Source organism: Caretta caretta, chromosome 15, assembly GCF_965140235.1.
Source record: "Caretta caretta isolate rCarCar2 chromosome 15, rCarCar1.hap1, whole genome shotgun sequence".
NCBI lineage: Eukaryota > Metazoa > Chordata > Testudines > Cheloniidae > Caretta > Caretta caretta.
Window position 1 is genome coordinate 20,222,376 of NC_134220.1, and position 17,673 is coordinate 20,240,048.

The window sequence follows — 17,673 nt, forward strand, 5'->3', positions numbered from 1 at the left end:
TCTGCAAAGCTTTTCTGGACAAACGGCTGCTTTAAGACAGTGTTCTCTACAAAACGAATCCACGGCAGACCCCCGCCCCCTCTCCCATTTTCTATGTGAGACTGTTACCAAGAGCCAAGGAGATGGGGAGCTAGATTCTGCTCTCCGTAACACTCTGGAAAGCCAGAGGAACTCCAGGGCAGACGAAGCTATTACTCCAGTGTCACCGTGGTGTGTCTGAGAGCCCATCTGGGCCCCCTGCATGGGAGCAGCAAGATACTTGCTGAACAAAACACACACAGGCTGACATGAGTGACTTCAGCACACAGGAACTCCTGACGTAGACTCTGAGTGGCTGGGGGTCACAGCTGCACCCTGAGGCAGTAACAGAAACCAAACAAAGGGGGTGAGGGGCCGGATGGTGAATGCCCAGATAGTGACTAGCCTGGCTGAGATCCTGTTTTAACAAGGTGTATGGTGGGACCACAGGGAGTATGAAGAATTGAAAGAATAACGAAGCCCTTGTACAATGATTGCTAGAGAGCAAGGAAAGGATTTGTGAACCGTATACAGATCAGCTGCTCTCCGTGACAGGGAAGCATGAATCTAATTTGCCTTTAGAAGAACTCCATATCAGACTGCCGGCACCATCCTTCTCAACTTCTCCCTACGTAATATGCCAGCCACATGTCTAAGCCCAATCAAGACTTCACCATGGTATCTGAGCACCCTTCGACTCCATAAAACAGATTTCACGTTAGCAATACAGTGCTGTGTGGCCAAGGGGAAGAGCCAGCTCCCTTCTTTCAAAGCATCACGGCAACAAACACAACTGATACAATTGTGCCATGAGAAACTTAACAAATCTTTGTGTTTCTGACAACACACCTGCCCCAGAGGAATTGGGATTAGAACCCTTGTCCTTCAGCTCCAAAAACATAGACCTCTACCACTTGACCTGAACGAAAATTCCCTTTGCTAATAGTAGTAGATCCCTTATCCTCTCTGTGGTTCAATCACTAGAGGATGGCTCGCACACACACAAAACATTGCAAGGGATTTGCTTTAAATGCCGAGAGGGAAGGAATGTACGAGCCCATTATGACGACAGCTTTGCAGAGGGTATCTAACTAAACACGAACAATACAGCACCCAGCCCACCCACACTGTGAGGAGGATGAAATCTCCCAGTATGAACCTCCTTGTGCTTTCAGACTTTTAACCCTACCTTTTGGGGGCTTTATCAGGAAGAGCCCACTGCACGATTCTGACCCGGGTCAGTAAATTGATGGAATTATCCCATTGCAGGGCACATCCTAAGTAACACATTTTGCCCACATTCCCCTAATCTGACAGCCCTACCAGCATTCAAGAAACTCTCCATAGAAAGGCCCTACCCAGGACAGCCTCTTGCTCATCCTCACGGAGAAAAAAAAAAGTAATATCCTTGCGTGCTTCCAATGATCTCCCTGCTTCTAAGGAACAAAGCAGAATCCTAAAGACAGCACTTCAATTATCCAAGGGACCCTCCAAATATAACGAAGCCCCTGAGGCCATGCTGGGTTGCATCAGCTGCATAATCGTAATTCATGAACTCTGAGTGGATTTTACCAGCAGAGAGAAGGCTTCCGTGCCCCTGATATGCTGCCCAGAGCTGTCTTGCTCATAGATTTATCTACTCCTCTGCCTATTCATTATTCAAGAGACACTTGTCAAAATTAAAATCCTGTGTTAGATCCTCCGCTGGTATAAAATCAGCGTATCCCCATGGAAGTCAATGGATTTATGCTAATTTATGCCAGTTGAGCATCTGGCCCCATATATTTTAAAAACAACCTCTACCTGAGTTACTAGCAACATCTTCAATCGTTAAAATTAAAGAATTTTAAAAGTGTAATTGACTTTTCACCCTGATGCTATTTCGATTACGGCTCTGCTCTTCCCCCAACTTAAGAGTGTGAAACTAGACTTGTCAATTTCATACTCTTTCCAGTGAGTTTCATGATCTGATTCTCCCAGTGTAGCTGCCAACATTGAAGAGAAATGCTTCATACATAAAATAAACGGTTTCATTTAATTAAAAACATCATGAAGAGATTTCGACACATAGTAGGCCAAATTCATTCCTGGTAGAAGTAAGTCATCTGAAGTCTAGGCAGTTACACCAAGACAGAATGTGGTTCATTGGGATTTGTTAGAAAGAAAGAAAAAGAAAGAAAATTCCCTTATTTCTCTTGTAGTGCCTTTTGTTTGAAATACATACAATAAAGCCTAGATTTTCATGAGTGACTAGCAATTTTGGGTACCCAACTTGAGAAAACGTAAAGGGCTCCAGTTCTCAGATGGTGGGTGCTCAGCACTTTCTGAAAATCCAAAATGAAATATAAGCTTTGGCTCAAATCCAAAAGGATAACTTACGTTACATCAATGGATGTTAGGGGCCAAAATTTAGCTTTGTGGATGTGGGCCTTTGCCAGTTAGACAGCTCTTTAAATAAAAATACCACACACATGCAAGCATAGGGGAGGTTTTGGATACTATGTCTAACACAGAAGAATGACATTCATCTTGTCCTTTTTCCTTAATAAGTAGCTCAGAATTTGCACTTTTCCTTTTTCTACAAAATCCCCCAGCACACCCTAAATTCCTTATTTATGTTCTAGTCCCGAATTAACATCTCATTGAGCTTCTTACCACACTGGTTTTACCCTTGGGCCACTTTTAACTCTTCTGGACCCACATGACACAGAGATTGGTAGTAACAAAGAATGCAAACAGGACACCAGTGGCCAGAATGAGCTCGACCTCAGCGGTTCCCAGGCTGGAAGAATTAGCACCTCTTGGGGAAAGCACCGCACATGAGTCTTCAAAGGTTCTTGCTAGGAGCCTCTGCACTTCACACATCTACCCTGAGCAAGCAAACAAGTCTGTTCTGGAGCTGGACTCAGAATCTACACTCAAAAACCTAGTGGGTCCCCATGAGAGTGAGCCCTGTATGTAGGGATCACTCCTTTGGTTCCCCCCCTTCCCAATCTGAAAATCCCCATCCCCATGGTTGGTAACTAGCCATGATTTGGGAGGGGAGGGGACATGTATTGGAGTCACCCCTCTGCCCACTTCTTCTGGCTTTAACTCCCTGCTGAAACCACAGCTGAGGGGAAGTATCCACCCCTTGGTCTGAGAAGACACCCATGCTTCAGGTGACTCTTCACAAGGACATTGGTGGCAGTTCTGCTTACTGCACAGTGGAGCGGTTCTCTGGCAGCTCTGGCAGAAGGGGGTGGTCGTCAGTTTTGGTTACTTCAGGCTTGTCTGTTGGGGACACAGAATCCCTGACTCCTAGGAATAAAGACAAGAAAGCATTAGAGGGCATACCACCCCCACCAGCCAGACAGTGCATCCTCTAGAAGAGCTGTCTCTGCGAGCCACTGCTGATGAAGTGAAGCGTAAACCCACTCATGAACTAACCATATAGCTGCCAGATTCTGACTTTGTCTTCGTAAGGCAGGTCATACTTCAGGGGATCCCCCACCGGTCCCTGGTAATAGGGTCTCATGATAGACTCTAAGGCAGAGATGTGGGTCAAGCCGATGGCGTGGCCAAACTCATGGACTGCCACGGCAAACAGGTCCATCCCATGGGCATCTGAAAATAAAGTCATCATCAACATCAACATAACACTGCATGCTCATCACGCTCTCGGCGGTGGTGGGCATTCAGGCGTCTACTTCAACATGCCCATGTGTGTCAGTGTGAGGGAGTGAGGTCGAATGGTTGGAGCAGGAGACTAAGCGTCTACAGGAGATCAGCGGGCAGCTCCCTGGGAGAGGCAGTCTCTGATCAGACAGCCCGCAGTGGTCCACACATTTACAGACAGGAAGTGCTTTTGCTACAGCGTTGGGCCAAAGTACCTTCGTTTAATTCCAACAGTGAGCGGCTGGGGATATCCACCAGCTGACGGATACCACACTGCCAGCACTGCCCTATCTGGCAGAGCCAGCGTCACTGCCAGCTGGATATCCCCCCCCGCTGTACCTAGCGCGGCACCGCCCTGAAGCTCTGGGGCCCCTGGATAGACAAGGCCAATGTAAGGACTTTGTTCAATACTGGGACAGGGACACTGGAGGGCCTCAGGTTCATTGTCCCGAGACACAGAGTTGCAGGCTCCACACGGGTTGCCTTTATTAGCAGCTGTATCACAGCAGAGTCAGACAGGACATGGCTGTTCTGGAGCAGCTTCTGCACCCTGTGGCTGATGGGGGCAGCAGGTGGTCCTGCCTGACTAGCAGTCTTGAAATCTCAGCTGTTTGCCCAGTTCCCCTTACGGAAAAGCATAAAGGGTCCCGCAGGAGCTGCCCACACCACCACAGCTTGCAGCACAGCTGTCTGGGGTCTCAAGTGGCTTGGCCCAGTGGATTGGGAGGCTGTCAGTGCATGTGTCCACAGGGCTGCCTTCATGACCCAGTCTGAGTATGGGCTGGGCAAGAGAAAGAGGCCGGTGAACAACCAATTGTTTGGAGTAAAGGGCTGGGTGCAAAAAAGCGTGCAAGGGGAAGAGGAGAGGGGAGCCTGCTGTAAGGCAGCTTTGGTGGGGAGGTTTGAAAATCAGGTTGCCATAGTAACATTCGCCACGGGAGATGCAGCATTGAAAGGGGAATATGGTCAGCTTTCACATTCTTTGTAGCCAGGTCCTTTCTCCTGGGGGTCCTGATTTTTGAAGGTGGAGACAGAGAGGTGCAGGGTGAGAGAGAAATCAGATTAACCAAACAAAAAAAAACCCCCAAAAAACAAAAAAAGAGACAGAGAGAGAGAGAGAAAATATTAGTCAATTTCAAGAAGGAAGATTAGGTCTAAATGAAATTATTAAACCCAGGCAGCAGACACCACTGGGACGTCGGCAGGAGAGGTGGTGTGACGAGAAAATTAGCAGCTGATGACTGGAGCAGTCACATTCTGTCAAAATCCAACCAAGATGGAGCTTGTGAGATCTCCGGCCTGCCACGCCGGCCTGCACAGCTTTGCTTTTCAAAGTTCTCTAGCTCCTGAAACTGGGCTGCTGGCTTGAAAGGCTGAAACTGCATGTTAAGTGGAACTTCTTATTGCCTTAAGGTAAATGCCTTAATGTGGTGGTGCTGGTGGTCCTTTTCCCTGGCTTCCTAAGGGCAGAGAGTATTATTTGTTTCTAAGCCACAGCTGGCGTTGCCCTGTCTTCTCTTATTGGGAGCAGGACAGCTGGTTATTGGACATTGAGAACAGCAGACTTCAGCCTAACCTGGCTCTGCACCAACTAGTGGGGGGGCTGTGGGGAGCTGATTGCCCTATAGTCAGGGTGATTGGGGCAGAATCCTTGGGACCTGAACTCTTCTATCTGAGGTGTGGCAAAGCAGCAGAGTCAGTGAAGGACCATTTCCCACTGCCATGCATCTCGTGCCTTCATTGACACCTGTGAAAAGTAGGCGGGAAAGCAACCTTCTGACCTGGTAGCATTTTATGCCCATTTTGCACAAGTGCACATTGATGACAGTAGGTAGAGGAGATTCAGGTGCCTAGTGGAGCTAGGAGGGGAAGAGCAGGAGTGAACCTGAAGGCAAAGTCTGTCTGGGAGAGCAGGACTGGAAGGTAGAGCGGCGAAGTGAGTGGGCAACAGCTATTTTTCAGTGGGCTCCTATTTATTCCTCATCCTTCCGCAGTGTAGGAGTGTTGCTGATGGGCTTTGCAAGCAGATCCCTACAGATCTCACTGGCTGGAAGCAGGGCTTGAGTTGCAGCTGTGGAGGAAGAACACGTGTGCTCTGGCTTTCCCCTTAGCTGGTCTCTGCACGCCAGCACTGGTGCCATAGGACTCTCAGTTCTGCCACCGAAGCCTCCACAGAGCAGGGTTGAGGAGCCCTGTGAACTCAAAGGCAGCCCAACCAACTTCATCACTTACTAGTTCAGAGACTCCAGGGCAGGGAGCAGCAGGGTGGAGCCACACAGGGATTGTGGGAGTGGCAGATGGGAGCGGCAGATGGGAGCTCTGGGTTATGTAGGTGTGGCAAGTGAGGGATTATGGGGAGAAACGGGAAAACGTTACCACAGTTTCCTCCCTGACTTGGACAAAAATGTTACTGGCCTTTGGGGACATAAGGGAGCAAACAGAGGTCTCTGGGGCCCCAAGAGATGTGCACAGGACCCCAAAACCCAAAGGGTGGCCATAACAGAGACTTAAACATTTACAAAGGGAGAGGCTGGGAGTTCATGAGTTCTGCTCCAACTCTCGGACTCTGACGTACCTGATGATCGGAAAGTCCAATATTCGTCGTCATCGAAATGAGTGTCTCCTGCGGTATGATGGTCTCCAGGGAAGAAAGCATGTGCTACCGTGCCGCCAGGCCCATCAAAGGGATACCCATCATTGTGGTCTGCTTTGGAGAAGTCTATCTGTATGTCAGCATTGTTACCCGCCACTTCGTGGAAATTCAACGGGGTGATGTCACTCCAGACCTTCAGGGCATAGTACATGAGGGCGCGGACCGTGTCATGGCCCAGGTGGGATGCTTTGGGGAAGGTGCGGACTCTGGGATAGAAAAGAGAAACCAAGGACATGAAAATAATCAGTATCAGTGGCGGTCCAGCTCTTTCATTCTGCCGATCACTTCATGATCCTCTCCAGGACTCATCCTCCTCTCAGTTCCCAAATCCTTGGTCTATTCTGCAAAGCACCAGAAAGGGCCCGGTAGATGACTGGTGGTCCATGGGGCATAGCTTGGCAACCACTGACATACACAGTACTCTATTGTTGGTTCTCCCACCTCTGCCCTCCACTTGGTGGAACGTCAGACCCGGGAAACTTTGTGTGAATTTGTGTCCCCCCACCACTCCCCACCCCCCCAGTAGATACATCCTATGGAAAATACAAGAATGAATACTACTCTGCAAGGGGCAGTGTTTCACAGAGCGGTCTCGGTAGAGCTGGTCAAACTCAACATTTCGGTTGTGCAGAACATTTCAAAATTTCCTTTCATCCCAAATCAGAACAAAAGTGGAAATTCTGAAATTTCCTGCAAAACCAAAATAAAAAATAATTAGAATACAATGAATTTAACAAAATATAAAAGCTGAAATGATGAAGTTGAAACGAAACGCTTTGATCTTATTGAAACAAGATGTCTCTATTTTCTGGGGTCAAATTTAATTTACATTGATACTTTGCGCAAAAGTTTCATTGAACCAGCATCGTCCAAGGGAAAATCATTCTGCTGGAAATGTTTTGACAAGTTCTGCCCTTCAATAATAATGGTGATTTTATCTCTAGGGTACCAGCACACCAACCAAGGCACCCAGGGAGCTGCCCAAACATTTAATATTCATAGAATCATAGATTTTTCAAGCCAGAAGGGATCATCATGATCCTCTAGCCTGAGCTCTTGTATAAAGACAGCTCAAAGAATTGCATCCACTATTAAAACACAGGTAAGATTAAAATTCACCTCTAACAAAGATCCTGCCGTGATGGGCATGGTATAACTTATGAATAGAAGAGATGATGTGTTTTCAGACTGTTGCTAATAGTGGGAAGAGGCTGACAGGGACAGCTACCTAGGGAGAGCAGGTTCCAAACCCTAGGGGCTGGGACGGTGAACAATTGATCACTCACCAATTTACAGTACGTTGGTGGAACCATGAAAAACTGGCGAGATTGTGTGAATTCCAGCTATTCCTTCATCCAGTTAGGAAAGGACACGGGGGTTTTCTTTTCTGCAGCAGACCATTGGCCTAGTTAGTCCCCTCTCACTTTCAATGGGAGTTGAATAAATAACTATGCGCAGACACACGTTATTAGAGATTAAAATGCCATAGTGATGGAGGTAGTGTAATCTAGTGGATAGGGCATTAGATTGGGACTCAGAAGTACTGGACTCCCTTCCTGGCTCTGCCACTAGCCTCCCTGGGCAAGTCATTTCCCCTCCCTGTACCTCAGTTTCCCCATCTGTAAAATACAGATAACAATACGGACTCCTTTGTAAAGCACTTTGAGAACTATGGATGAAAAGCCCAGTCTAAGAGCTAGGTTTACTCTTAGTTATTCCACCCCCTAAGTTAACAGCACCCAAACAAGCACCCTTTGATCTGACCCGTATCTTTTTAGCATGCAGCAGGCATATGTGAACCATCCTAGATCCTTTATTCATAGCCACCTTTATTTCCCATGGGGTTGTGTGTCAGGTTTTCAATTCAGTGCACAATCTGATTGCAGAAGTTGTGCTAATTGTCTGAATGTGATTAGACGGAGACTTTTGTCAAATATCAATGTGATGTTCCACAGTACTATCTGATCAAGCGCCAGTGAAAAGAAAACACTTCCCAAGCATGATTCAGCGGATAACTTCCCTCCTGCCATTCCCCCTCTGGCTGAGCTCGCTCCTCAATTTATAGGCATCACCTGACCCGTCCCAGTTGGGTTTTAATAATCAAACAGAGCCAGTGGGTCCCAGACCCCTTGGCCCTTAAAGGGGCAGACCGCCCTGTTACACGTACACATACTGACCCAAGAACCTTACACATATCCCAGTTCTGCAAGCTGCTCCATGTAAGTCAGTGGGAATGTCAATGACAGTTCCTGAAGAACTTAACATCTAAAAGACGAGATGGGTAACATTTTCCTAAATGCCTATATGCCTTAGGAGCCTAAGTATCATTTTCAAAAGCACCTAAGTCACTTAGGCTCTTTTGAAAAATTTGCCTGACAAACAGTAGGAGGAGAAACTGAAGCAGAGCGCAGTGAAGTGACTTGCTCATGGTCACACAGCAGGCTAGCAGCAGAACTAGAACCCCGGTCTCCTGATTCCCAGTCCAGTGCCCCTCTTCACTAACCACATGGCCCCTCTAATTATTAGGGTTAGTGATTCATTAACAATGTGATTTTCTTCATGAACTGGTGGGGATTCCTTGCGGAATGACCGTTTTATTATCCACTGCTACTTTTACAGCAGGGCAATCTTCTGGTTTCCTTTGCTACTGCTGTCATACAGAAAAAATATTGTATATTCTCATGGGGGTCAGAGGAATGAAAAGGGACCTTACAGACATGTGCCATTACACACCAATTTAAAACAAACCAGTCAGGGAATAGGTTTGCCTCCTCTAAACATGCTGTATTTTATTAGGATTCTTGCCAGTAACAGCCTCTTGACAGTCCTTCAAGCCGAAAGCCACCACACAGAAATGCCTTGTGATGTGTGACAGTAAAGTAAGCGTACAGGACAGGAGACAAGCGATGCTAAATACAAATGGGATACTACACCTGGGGACATGAGAAGCAAACTAAAATTGTAACCAAATGGAACAACAGCTGGGACAAATATCATTCCAACACTATGAGCCTAGAGCTTATACAGTATAGCCAGGGCTAGGTCATTGCAAACTCTTACACTATTTCACTTTGGGCAATGCAGGTCAATCCCTTAGCTTCTGGATCCACAGGCTCTGGAACTAGGAGATTATCCATTTGTACTCAACTCTAAGAATCCAATTTAAAAATTCATTTGCCATGACTTAATTTTGAATGGGCTCTGTGGTAAATATTCATCCCTTCATTCAGCTGATGGCTTGCTTTCCCTCTCATTATCCGTTTGCCAGGCTTTCTTTCACTGTCACAATCAGCACAAGATCTGAGTTCGCCTCCTGCCTTACAACTATGTAGCATCCTAATGTGCATGTCAGGCAACTCCTGTCATACCTATTCATATGGGGGATACATCATGGAAACTGCCAGGACCTCCACTGAAGAATTACAACCCCTAGCTGACATATCTGTATCAGCAAAAAAAACCCCAAACCCCTGTAGACACAACTATGCTAATAGAAGAGTGCTTCCGTTGGCATAGGAAAAGTCATTCGGGGAGACAGTACAGCCATGCTGGCAAAGGAGTTCTCTCTGCCAGCGTATGCAGGATCTCTACTAGGGAGCCCTGCTGGCACAGCTATACCAGCCAAGGCTACGCAGTGTTGACAAGCTCTTGTAGGCACGGTCATCTGCATTTATTCACTAGTACGTTGTCGATTCAACTGAATAACCCTGAAGGGGCTCTGACCTATCTCCAACCCTCCTTAGAAATGGGTACTGGGGGTGGGGAGAGATTAGAGACAATGATCCAAGGACAATATAAGATGAGGAGGCTAGATTGGGGAAGTCACGCAGAGGGGCTGTAGCCGCTTCCATCTGCAGCCCACATTCCTCCAGGATGACAAGGTATGTCCACCGACAGGCACAGGTTCAATGCCCACTCACCAAGATTTTCGGAAGCGACCAGGCGTTCAGGGATGCCTCACTTGAGACAAACGAAAGGGCCTGATTTTCAGAGGTTGGGTACTCAGCACTGTGGCACAATCAGGCTTCTTTAGGGTGTTTCAAGTTGGATACCCCAAATCACTAGTCACTTTTATAGGCCTTGGCTATGCTGTGTTTCTCACCTCTCTGATGATACTGCCAGCTCACACCAAGTTGCTGTGGTGACAGCCAGTGTGCTGCAGACACATCCACTCAGAGCCAGCCTGACACAACAAACTCATTTCACAAGGATCAGCAGACAGTCCTCTCAGTCTAAAGACTGCTAAGAGCTACTAGCATGGACCAGAATCGAACCAGCAACCTACAGCTGAAGAGCACCACAGCCCATTACAAATCGCCACAGCTAGCCCATCCCTTAGTCATTCCATTTCTAAGTCAGTTAATAAACAGATCCAAATGTGACTGACATTTCTGCCTGAGCTCAGAAGGTGTCAATTCTAATAATTATTTTGGTGTCTGGGTTCTTTTTTTCATATGAAGGCAAAAGGGAAAAAGTATTAGTGTGGTATGAAAAATCAATTCCTGTTTAATGAAACACTCCTTCATGTTGGGCAACTCCGAAGCTAGAGAGAAATAAATTAAATGTTCATAACCACCAAACATAACAGACTATGGATTGCCTGATAAACAAGCATTGATTCTGGGTGGGTTGGTTTTTTTTTTGTAAATTGAGAATGTATATGCTCATAGCCTGAGACTAGAAAATGACTCTTTCCCAGCTGCCCAGAGGTCATGCTCAGTAGAGCGTACAATGCCCCAGGAGTTCTGGATCTTAGCAAGAGCAGCACGACAAGCCACATTCGTTCCACTGTGGTCTACCTGGTCGTTGGCTGGGCGATCGGCGTTCAGAGAGGTAAACACAATGTATTTCACAACGGTGCAGCAAACTACTGCTATCAATATTTTGCGCTTCCATAGCGCTTTTCAACCCAGGATCTCACAGCCCTTCACAAAGGTTAGTGATTTCAGCCTCGCATCATCCCTGGGTCACTTTTGTTATTTTCTTTTTAATACAAACAGATGACCAGAAAGCACCCTCCGGCTCCAGGACGAGCAGCAGCCCGGGAGAGAACTGATTCTAGGGAAAAGATGCTGGTAAAATAAAACATCACAGCCTCTTTCCCAGGCAAGCCATCCTGTATTCATCCTGAGAAAGGAGGAGCTGTGCTGGATGAAACCAAGAGAGATTTGGGTTTGTACTTGAACTACAGCTCTTTGAAAACCCTGTCCCAGCATTCACTCACTGCCATCCCACAGACCAAACAAGCATGCCACAGGAGCTGATCTTTCTCCTTGTAAGTTACAGCACCTGCAGCAGAAGTCCCATCCATGGGAGGCGCTTACTCTCTGCTCTGCGGGGTTCAGACCGTGCAGTGATAGGCTGCGTAGGGGCTGCCCGTGGTGTGCGATGTCTAGAATGCACTGCAGCCTCTGAGCACTCACTCCAGCTTGCGGGCATCTGCCTCACCTTTCTCTTTGGTACTTCAGAGCAGCTGGCTTACGCATCTGCACGTCCCTTGGAAAGTGCCTCACTGCGGCTGCAGCAAAATCAGCAGCTGTTCAGCGCTTGCTCAAACCTCGGCCAGCGACGCCAGGATGAGAAAACAAGGAAGACTCAGGAGAGCAAGTAGCACGTTAATGGACTGTGCTGCTGGGCTTGTAGCGGTTTCCTTCGATTGTGCCTCTGGCCCAGCAGAGAGAGGAGATTTTGAATTAAGTGCATTAAAGGAGACCAGCACAGTTAGAGAGAAAAGAAGAGAAGCAACAGCTGCTATTGATGGAGACATGAGCTGGGGGCAGGAGGGGCAGGTGTGTGAGAGAGACAGTGGGGGTGGGGCTTTTACCTGGCAGACTCCTCCTTTGGGCAGAACATCACAAGCCAAGCCTTGTTTACTTCCAGTGCCTGCTTTTCTTTCTTTTACTGCTGCACCAAACTGATACAGACCCTGCTGGACCAGCCCTGCTCCAGGTTCCAGTCTCTCTCACACTTGTTCTATTTCCCATTGGATGGCATCGCTTCCCTCCTCCCCATCTCCTGCCCCATTATGTCCTGCTTCCTGGGCAAGTCTATGATGTTTTAGGTTGCCCCTTGTTCCTGGCACAGCCTCTTCATGCAATGAGCTGCCTCCCTCTCCTCCTTTCACACCTCTCTCAGAAAGTCATTTCTCTCAGTTGGCTTTCCATCCCTCGTCTCTGCTCGGTGCATGCAAGTCACCAGTTACATGCCTAAATGGCCATCTGCACATGCAACCGGGTGAGCCTGTGCAGGCTATGCACCCTGGTGTGTGCACTCAATTGCATGCAAAGAATTCTGAACTATGGGGCTCCAAAAGTCCCAGACTACCATTTGCTAGCAGCAACTGGGGCAGATACCGTTAGAGGTGAAAGGTCACGGCGATATTCTGAAGACGAGAATCCTATTTCATTTTGAATTTTAAGAGTGAACACCCCGTTCCCCCAGCTCTCCCCCCTAAATAACATGCTCCCAAATCCTGGCAAAACTGTCTCTTTTCATACATTTAGCACGGATTAGACTGGCTTAGCCCTTGGCTTAGCCCTTGGCTTAGCCCATGGCTTAGCCCTTGCCCCTGTGCAGAGCACCACGGAGCAGCGTGAAGACTTGGGGCTTTGATCATTTCCACCAGTTTAATCATCTCTCAGAAAAAGAAGCCCACAAGCGCCACTTCTTTCCACTCTTGCTTGATCAGAAAGTGATCAAAGCCTAACCCAGCCCTTCCTAAGATGTTTATTTAGTTGGTGTTGGTCCTGCTTTGAGCAGAGGATTGGACTAGATGACCTCCGGAGGTCTCTTCCTACCCTAATATTCTATGATTCGGCACAAACTCTGGTTACCCAGGGGGGCTCTTTGCGTTTTTCTCACTGTGACGTGTCCCCTGCTTTCCTGTTGATGTCATAGCTCTGGCTCAGAGGCATCTTGATTGCAAGGCTTTGATGATGCAGAGCCTGGGACTTCTCCTTACGTAAAGATCGGATAAGTTCAGCACAGGGGTGACATTTCAGCTACTGTGGGATAAAGCCTGGTAAATTTATAGATCTGGGCTTTGGCAGCTTTTCTTTGCTGTCAGGTGCCCTATATTTAAAGAGGAAGAAGCAACAGATAGTGTGTTTCTGGGTGATTACTGCTCTCCTTGGGTGTCCCCCTGGAACAGGAAGCCAAAGCTGAGCAGAATCATAGAAATGCAGGGCTGGAAGGGACCTCAAGAGGCCATCAAGTCCAGCCCCCTGCGCTGAGGCAGTACCAAGCAAACTTGACCCTCCCTGACTGGTGTTTGTCCGACCTGTTCTTAAAAACCTCCAGTGATGTGGATTCCACAACCCTATTCCAGATCTTAACTACCCTTGTAGTTAGAAAGTTTTTCCTAATATGTAACCTAAATCTCCCTTGCTGCAGATGAAGCAAGTCCTACCTTCAGTGGACATGGAGAACTATTTTAATATATTTAAAATTTAATTTAAAAAATAACTTTTAATTAGTCCAAAAGTGCAACATTCCCTCAGAACTGCACCGCCTGGGATAGCTGTCTGCTAATAGGAGGTGGAGATTATGTATTTAGAGGAGGATAAAAATCAGGGCCACACATCATTTATTAAGTTTTAACACCATGGTTTTGTCATCACTGACAGCCAGAGGGAGGCAAGGTCAGCGCTGAGCAGGGAGACCAGGAGGCAGCACGCCTGGATTTGATTCCCAGCTGTGCCACTTTGGTCAAGTCAATTCCCTGTTCAGGACTCAGTCTCCCCATCTGTTTAATAGGGATAATAATGCCTACCTCACAGGAGTGTTTGAGGATTAATTAATGGATACTTCTGAAGTGTCATGAGTTCCTCAATACAAGATGCTGTCAAAGTGCACAGCATTATACCCGTGTTGGGGATTTCAGAGTCCTCTTGAAAGAACTAGGCATACAAATTTACCCTAATTGTGAACTCAACTGTGGAAAAGTGAATAAAAGTTTACAAAATGTTCCCAGTAACACATCACGATAAATGTTGAAGGGAGAAGGTGCAAAAGGGAGACAGAAAAACAGAATGAGTCCAAACAAAAAGGCCTGCAGATATAACAGAAGGACTGTGTGAAAATCATGCCTAGGAAACAAAAGAAAGAACATTCTGCTTAGAGCGGATGATCACAATGATCTCCTCTAGCCTTGGAATCTATGAAGAGAAGCGTGGGGTTGGAAATCAATGAACCAAAACTGGTGCATTGAAAATTAGACCTCCTAGGTAGGCCAAATAAGGAAAGGATGGACTATTCCACCCATCACCTCTCTTTCAGTAGGGGGCACATAGACTAACTGGGGGATTTCTGGAGGAGGAGGAAGGCTGTCAAGCCTCCCCACCACTTCAGGGACTTTGCCTTTTGCCCTTGGACCCCGGAAATCATTGCATTATCATGAAGCTCAGACCTCAGCAGGGACATTTGGCCATGACCACTGGACCAGCAAAGACTCCAGCCACAGACACAAGAGATCCTGCTCTGTGTCTCCCCTTCCCTTGTGTGTTCCTTTCTGCCCCACTATTTTTCCTTCTGTCCTGTGTGTGTGTCTCTCGCTCTCTCTTTGTTTTGGCTTACCACACAGCACCAGTGCAATGAGACGAGACAGCCCATGCAGCTCTGCGCAGCCTCAGAGAGACCAGCCCAGCCAGATGATGTCCCAGACCGGGAGATGAGCCAGAACCCAGAGCAACTGCTGTCACAGCTGAGCTGCCAACCCAGAACCTCAAGAATATCAACAAAAAACATATTTCCCCATCTTTACTATCCTGTCTCTTCTCCCCTCACACTTTTCTGTTGGTCAAAAGCAGAGAAAGTGACCATCTGTCATGGCTGGATGGTGGGTAGCCAGACCCAGAGGCTGCAAGACAGGAGTCAAGAGACGTCTGGGTCAGGATACCAGGAGGTCAGAAGCAGCAGACAAACTGGAGATCAGAACCACCACAGGGGAACCAGAGGCAGGTGACAAACTGGAGGCTGGGAACCACGGGTCGAGGCCAGGACATCAAGTCAAGGACACACACAGTTCACAGCATGGTGGAGCCCAGTTCGGTTTCCTGTGCCTGCTGCTGGATTAAGTAGGGCCGGTGGGCTAATCAGCCACTCTGGGACTCTGCCAATCAAACCTCGGGGCAGAGCCTTCCACTGGGGCTAGGTTTCATGTATCTGAGGTATGCTAGTCTCAGCAGCCTGCTTGGTGGCATGTTGGAGTGGGCCTGCTCTCAGCAGCCTTATGGGCCTGGGTTTGAGACCCAGGGGTCATGACATCATCCTTCACATCTCAGAGCTAAGTATCAAAACTAGCCCCTTTCTCCCACCCCCCAAGAAAGGTTGTCCAATAAAAGACTAACTTTTTTAAAAAGAACGTTGATAGGTTCTGGTTAAGTTTGTTTTCTATAATCATTCCCGTTCAGTTTTAAAGGGCTTTAAAACTTGCTTTAACTCCTTTTCTTTCATGTATCCAAATCCACACATCTCCAAACTTTAGCACTGTGTTTGCCATGGTACTAAGCAGGCTAAGGTCTGTGTATACCAGGCCTCAAACCTTGTTTCACCCTTCTTAATGCTAGACAGTAACAGAGTCGTGTTAACACCTTTAACTCTTTGGGCCCAAATAGTCCCTCTAAGTTAGTACAAGTCCTTTCATCACTGACAACTAACTCGCAAAGTGCAATAGAAATGTAACACATTATGGGAAGAGTGCAACAATAGCAGTTCCTTATGGAAACTCCCTATATGAGTTGTCATTCAATAAGGTAATACCGGAAGTAATAAAATGATATTAAACACAGGAACATTTAGGCCAAAAATCAGGGGGGGAATATCCTTCAGGAAACTGGCAGCAGACAACACACGCTGTTTCTTTCTCTAATTTCTATCAGTTATGATGAACCCTTATTATCCTCTCTTGTGCCATATTGACATTTAAATTAACTTTGGCTAGCACCAACAGAGGGCACTGTTACCCCACAGACCAACCCCCAGAAGTCTTAAGAAAGATTGTGCATTGCAGTTCCCCTGCCATTGCAGTTCCCCTGCCCGATTAGCACAAACTATCCCGTGGGAAGCAGGGCTCCAGGTAATATTGTTTTTTAAGTCATTTCAACAGACAGAATCAGAAATAAATCCCAAACTTATTTCATTCCCAGCTTGATCCCATTACACTTTCTGAGTGTCTTGGTAACTATGCAAGGTTACATTTCCAGCTGAAAGCTTGTTGAGTATAAGGTGAGTTGTGTGTCTTATTCTGCTGGAAATTTACCGTGTGGGCTATATCTTGGAAGGATACATATGTGTGGACCTACAATTGTATGCAGCACCAATCCCATTATTCTGAGACCTCTAACTGCTTGGGTTTGGCTGCACAGAGAACCAGAGAATAAATTACATTGAGACATGATTTACCTGCATCACCTTCAAATCTTGTTTCCACATTTTATAATTGATGTCTTTGCTTTTCCATCATCACAAACTATATCAGATGCCCCCTTCTGGGGGGTCCAAAGGCCCCGCTGTGGGGCAGCCTCGCACAACTCTACAGGCCTGTTTATCCTGCCTCACCATTTCTTCTTTCGTGAGCATTTCTTCATTATATTCAGTTATCATGGTAAAGGCAAGCAAGTGAATTTTGTCCTTGGGCTGGTAAATTTGAATGCCAGTTTGTAAATTTGTAAGGCTTGAGTGTTGGACATAAATACTGTATAATCATTTCTGCGTGGCCATAGCTTCTCACATGCTTAGGTAACCTCCAAATATAAAACACAACCCCATTGAACATAAGCCAGAACACTGGAAAGGAGCGGAAGAAGGAGAAAAAGTCTAACCCAGTTGTCAGGAGATGGGAGTTTTATACCACCACCGTTAGACCATTTCAAGACACAAACCCAATGACCCCTTTTTCATGGCCTCCTTTGCAGACGCATCACAAAACCTCATAATGAATTTGAAATGGACACGTGCCAGACAGGTCAAGTCAACTGAATGGTTGACTTAGGTCCACTGCCTCTCCAGGAGTTTTTCATACTGAAATTAACAGCTGAATGCTAGTTATTTAGATCACCCCTCAAAATAAGATCCCCATTGGATAATGCTGAAAAAAATAAAGCAGTTTTCCACCTAAGGTCACCATTTCAACACCTGTCAACTGCAGTAGCTGGGTCAAGGTTCATTATTATTGAATGGGTTTCCTCCAGAGAGCTAGTGGTTACACTAATACGTGTGAACTCAAAGTTTACGTCCGGTTTGGGGCCTTTCAGCTTGGAGCTCATTAATAGGGAGTTCCCTACAAGCCGCGAGCTTGAGTTTCTGGGATAGCAGGATCAGCCAGTTTGACTTTGCAGCAATCCCTT

The 17,673-nt window shown here is 46.9% G+C and overlaps 1 protein-coding gene across 1 annotated transcript in view; it reads right to left on the reverse strand.

The window, feature by feature from the left end:
* Positions 1-17,673, reverse strand: part of MMP17 (matrix metallopeptidase 17) — a 104,959-nt gene that overhangs the window by 16,374 nt on the left and 70,912 nt on the right. Inside the window, exons 4-6 of the mRNA XM_048821657.2 lie at positions 6,251-6,534; positions 3,448-3,624; positions 3,219-3,318 (exon numbers count right to left, since the gene is read on the reverse strand). Coding sequence (XP_048677614.2) covers positions 3,219-3,318; positions 3,448-3,624; positions 6,251-6,534 — 561 coding nt within the window. The remainder of the gene's footprint in view (positions 1-3,218; positions 3,319-3,447; positions 3,625-6,250; positions 6,535-17,673) is intronic.